The 8,331-nt window shown below is 34.4% G+C and overlaps 1 protein-coding gene across 1 annotated transcript in view; it reads right to left on the reverse strand.

Annotated features, from left to right (window-relative positions):
- The window catches only part of SPTLC3 (serine palmitoyltransferase long chain base subunit 3), a 188,834-nt gene extending 184,404 nt beyond the window's left edge, over positions 1–4,430 (reverse strand). Inside the window, exon 1 of the mRNA XM_003758184.3 lies at positions 4,027–4,430. Coding sequence (XP_003758232.1) covers positions 4,027–4,143 — 117 coding nt within the window. The 5' untranslated portion in view covers positions 4,144–4,430. The remainder of the gene's footprint in view (positions 1–4,026) is intronic.
- Positions 4,431–8,331: the final 3,901 nt, after the last annotated feature.

Raw genomic sequence — 8,331 nt, forward strand, 5'->3', positions numbered from 1 at the left:
TATACTTGATTATCTCCTCAAACTGTCCTTGTTCTTCATACACTGTGTTCTACCTCTCATTTATGTGCGTTTATACCAACTGTTCATCATACCTTGGAATGGTTTTGTTCCTTACCTCAACCCTTTTAGAATGCCTTATTATGTTAGAAATTCTACTTATACTTACTTTTCTGATTTCTCCAGTCCATCCAGGAGCTAAATGCTATCTATCTCATAATATATACATATATATATATATATATGTATATATATATATATACATATATATATATATATATGCAAACACACACCAAACACACACATATACATACGCACATGAACAGTTATTTATGTACATATTTCTCATAATAGAATATAACTTTCTTGAGGGCAGAAACTGCTTCACTTTTGTCTTTGTATCTCTAACACCCACCCAGTAAAGCACATTGATTGACTGATTAGAATCTCTGCTACCTTCTAAAGGAATCCTTTGCTCACCTATTTAGCTGTAGCCTTCTCTGTCTCTCAGAAAATCATGTATATCTGTTTAAATATTGCATCTTCACTCCATACCTCAAATAGTATTTAAACACTTTAAAAGCAAGGGTTATTTTTTATTTTATCTTATCTTTGTTTCTTAAGCATCTAACATAGTGCCTTACACATAATAAGTGTTTAATAAATGTACCTTGGACTGAGCAATCCAAAAGAAAGAGAAGCTACATTAGAAGAAACAAATTATTTTTTATTTTCTGGTTTAAAGTCATTTCCCTGTGAGAGAAAAGAGCATATATAAGAAAATACTTTTCAGTGAACACAATAGTTTATAGAAACATACATATTTCACCTTCCAATTTATTTGTTTTGGATTTCTTTTACAAGACAATTGGCATTAAGTGAGCTGCCTGGGATCACACAACTAGTAAGTGTTAAGTATCTGAGGCCTCATGTGAAGCCCTGAATCTAAGGCTGGTACTCTATCCACTGCAGCATCTAGCAGCCCCTTACCTTTCAGTTTAATAAAGATGTATTGTGTCTCCTCTGTTTAATTTGAGAGCCTGTTGTGGCATAATTAATAGTCAGGAAAATCTGGGTTCAAGTCTCATCTAAGACACATAGCAGGAGACCCTAGTGACAAACTTTTCAGTACCCAAGCCACTATTTTAAGATTATAAATCACAAAGAATAAGATAAACTGCCTTAATAGAGGAAGTTCATTGTAGCAATCTTCCTATACCATAGGGACCACAGATCCAGTAATCATTACAAAAAAAAAATACAAAGTATTTTGTTAGGAACTAGAAGAAACATGATCCCTGACCCACCAGAAGGGTTAGAGCTACAAGAGAAAGTAGTATCATTCAGCTTAGTCAATAGGAGAAAGAAATAATGATGTTTATGGCAATTCACAATTAGTTTCTATACATAATACTTATTAAATATCTGTATTGCAACACTAGGCAATCTGTTTCTCCTATTGCAGGAGTCAAAGGAGGAATTCAAGTTCTAATAATTATGACTCACATCTACATAGAGCTCTTTGTACATAAGCTTTACAAAGCCCTGAAAGTATAATTTGATTCCTTTCATTGAAAGAGTTTGTATCATTTAGCTGATCAGTGATGAAAACCAGAACCCTGTTTATCTATGGGTGGAGTAGAAATGTATTACTAGGTGACAGCAAAATGAAGCTGGAGCCATTAAAAACAGGGAAATTTACAAACATAATTCATTACAAAAAGTTTTGCCATTTATTAAAGTGTATGTTGTATTTTTTTCTTTTTGAGGGAAGGGATTGATTGTTTCATTTTTTTATCTCTAGTGCATAGTACAGGTACTTAATAAATGCTCATTGGATTAGATTGAATCTACAACCCAGCATTGCTAATAATGATGCTGATGCCCTTGTCTTTCTTGACAAACTTGACTCTATCCAGAAAATATTTTCAAGCTGTTACGTTGGACTAGTCTAATCAAGCTAATCTGACCAAAGCTAGCTCTGAGCTTGTTAGAACAACTCCAATGAGATGAAATCATATCAAAAGCTGTTGTGAAATTAGAAATTTCAGTCCTAAAAGTTTTTGCGTCAGTTCTAGAAGCCCCAAATCCCAAAAAAGATCCTTTAATTTTTTGGTAACTCTTTAATTAACTTCTTTATAGCCTAGTCTTTAAGCTTTAGCCAAACCCTTTCCATTTATGGGTCATTACAACCTTCTTGCCCCTTTCTCTATAAGCAATTTAGAACCAACTCTCTTGATGGCATTGATAGGTACTATCTAAATCAGTACTATCCAGGTCAGACTAACACAAAAGGGCAAGCAGATCAGTTCTCTGGGGACAATTAATCAGTTGTTCTAGATATCAATTGGCTGACCTGCAGGTTCTTCTCAGACTACTGAGAGTGAGTGAGTGCCTATGTGGACTCGCTCTGCTTGGATCAAATAGGGACTCCAAAACAGACCATTGAATGGCTTTCCCTATGCCATATGCATATTTGGGAAGTAACCTCACAGTTTCTGGGTTCCATTTTGAACTTTTATGAAGCCCCATCTATACCAGCCTATGCAGAGAAAGACCTAAGAACCTCCTCCTAAAGCATCTGACTTCTTGTCAATGAACTGTAAACCTCAATGTCAATCTTACTACATTTTTTGCTAGGCATTAAGTACACAGAACCAACTTTATTTCATTCAGTTTCAAAGGATTCAATTTCTCCCCACACAACAGTGAGCTATTCCTCCATCCTCAACCAATTTGCCTACTTGAATAGGGGCCAGAAAGCTAAGCCACCTGTTCCTAAGCCCTAGAGCAAAATAACTTTTCCCCTGTGTGAATCCTTATTCTTACTAGTGAACAACTTGGTGGTTTGTGGATTTCCCAGAGAAGGTGTTCCTATACCTCCTAAAGGTATGGGAACCTTTTGTCTTCTGTAGCTAATGGAAAACTTTTCTCCTGAAGGAAGTCAGTTTGGAGGTGAGGGGAAATGGGTTCACATTCTAACCAGCCTTACTTGCTTGCATGTTAGATGTTAGAGAACTTATTTAACCTTTATATGTAAAATAACGTAAAATTTGGACTAAATAAGCCTAATTTCCCTTTGGGCCCTAAATTTCACAATTCACAATTATACTTCTAAGTAAAAGTATATTATGTTGGGTGTACATCTGCCTTCAAATAGGTGGATGAGATCACCATAATTCTCAGGATATTAAGATTTACAAAATATATTTCTCCTGGAACTGGGACTTTGAAGGAAATAATTTCTAAATAATTTCTATTAATACTTGACATAGTTACAAAGTTGCCTTCAATAAGCTAATACTACTTCAAGGGTAGTGACTAAGGCATCAAAACCTTTCTTTGAGCAGATACAAAGAACTTACAAAAAAGCCCACACAGAAGAATGGGTTTTAAAGGTACTGCTGATTCAATGTCCAGAAACTCCTATTTCTTGGAACTCTCAAAGAAGAAATGCTTTAGATTGTATGCACCTCAATGGAAATTCACTTCGGTTTAAAGTTAAATTGTAAGCCTGTGTTGCAGTCATTAATCAACCCAAATAGTTCATTCTTGTACTAGCAGTGAGTGCACTGAGCAAATCCCATTCATATCACATAATCTTAGCAAAAATGATTTTGCTTCCACTCCATTTTTGCTTGTTTTCTTCTCCAAATGTACATCATGCACAGGATTAGGGACCAAAGATAATTAAGGCAAGGAAGGTCCACACTCATTCCTTAGTCCCATTTCCCTCCCAGATTTCAAAAGAGAAAATAAATCACATGACTCTCCCTATTCCGTCATAAAAATGTAAAAAGAATTCTCTTCCTACAGAAAATTCTATCTAATCTTCTACTCAATTTCATTTGAGAAAATTTCAAAGCAAGTGGTAGCTACAGCCAAAAGAATGAAAAAAATAAAGGAGAATGTACTTAGGGCATTAAAGTGAAAGGACAATTTTAAATCTTAGTGTGTCATTTTGAATAGAGTCAATGGATTTAGCAGAGCTCATTCAAGTAAAAGGAAGGAGAAGAAAGTTGGTCTTACCTGTGTTTCTCTAATGATTCCATTTCTTTTATGATTTCCATTTTGGGAGCCATTACTCTGTTTCTGGTGATTGTGAAGTTTTCCGTTACAGACAGTACCACCTCCTGGACTAGCCATTTGTTTAAGTGAATGATCCTGTCAACTTTTCTTCTTCCAGAGTTTCTCTGGGATCTTGATTTTTGAAGTTAGTGAATGATGGGATAAAAAGTTTTGGGTTGAGCCCTAAAAGGAATCCTACTGGTCTGTCAGGCTTTTCCAGAAGAGGAGTGACTGCCTATCTTTTTGCCAGATCTTTGAAACTAAAAACAAACTGTTACCTTTACACACCTCCAACCTCAATAAGTCAGAATGCAGACTCCATAGCAACTAACCTATTTCTAAAACTACTGCTCATGCTGGTTTCTAGCATGGACAGAGACAACCAATTCAGTTCACTGTATCTTGTAGGCTAAAAAAAAAGTGGGCGGGCAGGGAGGTGGAGAGTCATTTAAAGACACATGTTCTCTGAATTAGTCTGTTCAAAATTGTTTTGCTCCCCCTACTGGCTTCCTTCCCCTCCCACCTCATTTTTATATTCATAGTATTTTAACTTCGGAATTGAAAGATATTTTAGAAGTCAACTCTGACAAAACCTGCAGATTAACATTTCTATAATTATAGTAAAATATTTCTTCCTTTTCTAATATTTCATCTGTAATGATTAAGGCTTGCACACAAGTATAGCAATGGAATCATTTATCTTTTATAAGGAAAAGATCTTAGAACTCATCTAAGTCCATAGATAACTTAACTGAGACTTGGTGGGGTACAGCAGCTCACTCAGTGTCACACAGTCAAACATGACTAGAACTCAGGCCTATGATTTACATTTTGCTTATGATATGACCAGTTTGAATCTATGAAACATTAAAGTCCACAAGATAAAGAATTAAGAATGAGGAAATCACTTAAGTTATGGTCTTACATAATTTGAGAAGCAATTAATATAATTTTAGAAATGGTTATTGGGTCATATTTATCATGGCAAGTCTTTTAGTCCTCTTTACCTCATTTTCTCTGTCTGCAAAATAAGGGAACTGATTCTTATATTGCTGGGATTCCTGATAATTTTATTTGCTCAGTAGAGACCTTAGTGGAGCAGAATGAGGTTAAGGTAAGTGGTCAGTTTTAGTAGGCATCCTTGTAAGATTGAACAAGATTAGCACAAGGGATTCGTTGGGCCAGGAAGTTGGTGCAAAGAGGAAAAGCCAAAAGCACAGAGAAGTGAAATGAATGATCAGGCCTAGGCCATGCTAAGAAATCAGTCCATCTATAATGAATATATTTGAATCTGTAAAAAAAGTAAGAGATACCAGGATGCCAACATATGAGGACAAAGATGAAAATATCTGTATGTTGTGAAGAATGTGAACTGGCAAAGTTTTCATAAGGCAGGTGATTCTAATTAAATGGATATCTTCAGCAGTATGTTGAAATGATAATATCTTCATGAAGAAAGATAAAAACAGGAGGTATTCTTTTAAAAAATCAGGGAACTATGATTTCTGGCTTGTAGCAAAACCTAAGTAAGGAATTTTCAATGTTAGTTTATGATGACCCCACAAAAGTGGAAATGTATTCCCATGTCCCTCCTGAACATAATTCTTAGTCACATTCTATTGTTACTTTAGAGCAGTAACTTTCCCTAGTTCTAATGGGGAAGCTGAGTATTGTTGTGGATCAAACACCTCCAGGATTTTTTTTTTTAGTGTGCTTAGTGGAGAATAAGTCTTGGTAGGTGTTAACTAGAAAGGTTCCAAGGGCAATACTTGTGATTGACTGTTCTTATTTCTTGTCCAAGAATTGATCTAATCAGGTACAGAGGCTTATCAGTCACCCACAATTGGCTAAGAAGATAAAAGATTTTTTGGGGGGAGGGGCAAGAGTGTGGGGAGGGAAGGGAGATTTTTTTTTTTTAAATTATTTTAAACTTAAAGATAAAATAGAAAAAGGAGAGGGGGGGTGATTACCATGTGCACAGCAGATCATAAGAGAGGATTCAAAATATAAAGCTATAAATTTCCATTTCAAGAAAGCCTGTATAATTAATACTACACATTGTGTTCAGAGCTGTCCATTTTTTTGTTTTTTTCCTTTTGTTTTTATTTTCTTTTTTCTCCCCTTTCCTTCCTCACCTCAGTCAAAAAGGCTAAAATATTAACTGCTGATGAAATATACATATACACACATATACATACAAATACATATACATATATACAGATATATATGTACACAGATATTGATAATCTTGTATGTATATACACATATGCATTCATATGTATCTATGTAAGACCACTTACTATGCTTGTTTGTCCTGTTTCTCCAAAAGTGGATAACATTTTCCTTCATATTCCAAGTCTTCTTATATTTTTCTAACTTCATCAATACTCATTTCCTACACCACATTAATATTCCAATCTTATACTGTCTAGTTATTTTTCAATGGTCTAAAACAATTGAGTTTCCTTATTTTTCTCCTTTGATTAAATCTATTTGATTTTAACTTTGTCTGAGATCATGTTTACTACCCTGCTTTTTTACATAGAAAATTCCATTCCTGTTCTTTATTATTTTTTTGTATGTATTTCTTATTTCCTAACGCTCCTGACTCCTCTGCTTTAGTTCTACCTGCTACTTTGCTCTCTTATTACTTAACCTACTCCACTTCCAAAGATCCTTCCCTTATCTTCTCCCCCCACCCTTTTTGCCTTGTCCTCTTGTTTCTGAGTTTAGGTTTTATAGCACTCCAAATATGTATGTTACCTCTTTATTCTATTCTTGTCAATCTATATGCCCCTCTATATTTCCCTTCCCTTATCTTATTCCCTCACCCTCTTATTTCTTTATAAATTTAGAACACTTTTATTCCCTTCTAAATATTTATGTAGTTTTCTCTTCAACTCAGATCTGCTATGAGTAGGATTACCTCTAAAAATTCCTTCTTTATGCTCTTCCCCACACCTACTCCCTTACCCTCTTTTTCTTTCTGAATTTAAAAGACTTTTATACCCTTCTAGATATTTGAGTATTGTTTTCTCTTTAACTTCCAAATAAGAATACTGTTCCAGAACTATCAGTCTTCCTCCCCCATCTAATTCCTCTGGGTCAGTTTTTCCTCTTATGCTTCATTTGAATAATTACTCTTTTTGTCTTTTTTTACATGGTTTTGCTTTTTTTAGAGTTATATTATATTCAACTCTACCCCAATCTTTCTTTCAAATTACCCAATTAGTAACAACAATCTTAGACATAGAATTTATATTTCCACATCTTAAAAAATAAGCAGTTTGTCTTTATTAAATTCCTTGTCTTTGATGTTTATCTTATATTTCTCTTGGATCTTATCTGACATATTTTCTATTAAGTTTTTGCAATAAATCCTGAAAGTTTGGCAATTCATTGAATATCCTTATCCCCCCATTCAGAATTATGCTTAACTTTCCTGGGTATGATACCTTTCACCAAAATCTCAGTTATTTCACTCTTCAATATATACTGTTCTAATATCTATGGTCTTTTAATTTAGCTGCTGCTATGTCTTATGTGATTCCAGTTGTGGCTCTACCATACTTGAATTGTCTTTTTTTTCTTGCTTGTAATATTTTCTCTGTGACTTGGGAGTTTTGGAATTTGGCTTTGATATTTTATGTATGTTTTCCTTGTAGGATCTCTTGTGCTGGTGATTGGTGGATTTTTTCTATATCTACTTTCTCCTCTTATTCTAACACTTCAGGACAATTTTCTTTAATTATTTCTTATATTACTATATCCTGATTCTTGTTTTTTATCATAGTTTTCAGATAGCCTGATTATTGTATTTTTTTCCTTGATATATTTTGCAGATCAGTTGTTTTTCTTTCTTTTTTTTTATTATAACTTTTTTAATGACAGAACATATGCCTGAGCAATTTTTTACAGCATTATCCCTTGCAATCACTTCTATTCTGACTTTTCCCTTCCCACCCTCCACCCTTTCCCCTAGATGGCAAGTAGTCTTATACATGTTAAACATGCTATAGTATATCCTAGATACAATATATGTGTGCAGAACTGAACAGTTTTCTTGCTGCACAGGGAGAATTGGATTCAGAAAGTAAAAATAACACGGGAAGAAAAACAAAAATGCAAACAGTTTACACTCTTTTCCCAGTGTTCCTTCTCTGGGTGTAGCTGCTTCTTTCCATCATCGATCAATTGGAACTGAGATAGATCTTCTCTTTGTTGAAAATAACCACTTCCATCAGAATACATCTTCATAGAGTATCG

This window comes from Sarcophilus harrisii, chromosome 2 (assembly GCF_902635505.1).
Source record: "Sarcophilus harrisii chromosome 2, mSarHar1.11, whole genome shotgun sequence".
In the NCBI taxonomy this organism is placed as follows: domain Eukaryota; kingdom Metazoa; phylum Chordata; class Mammalia; order Dasyuromorphia; family Dasyuridae; genus Sarcophilus; species Sarcophilus harrisii.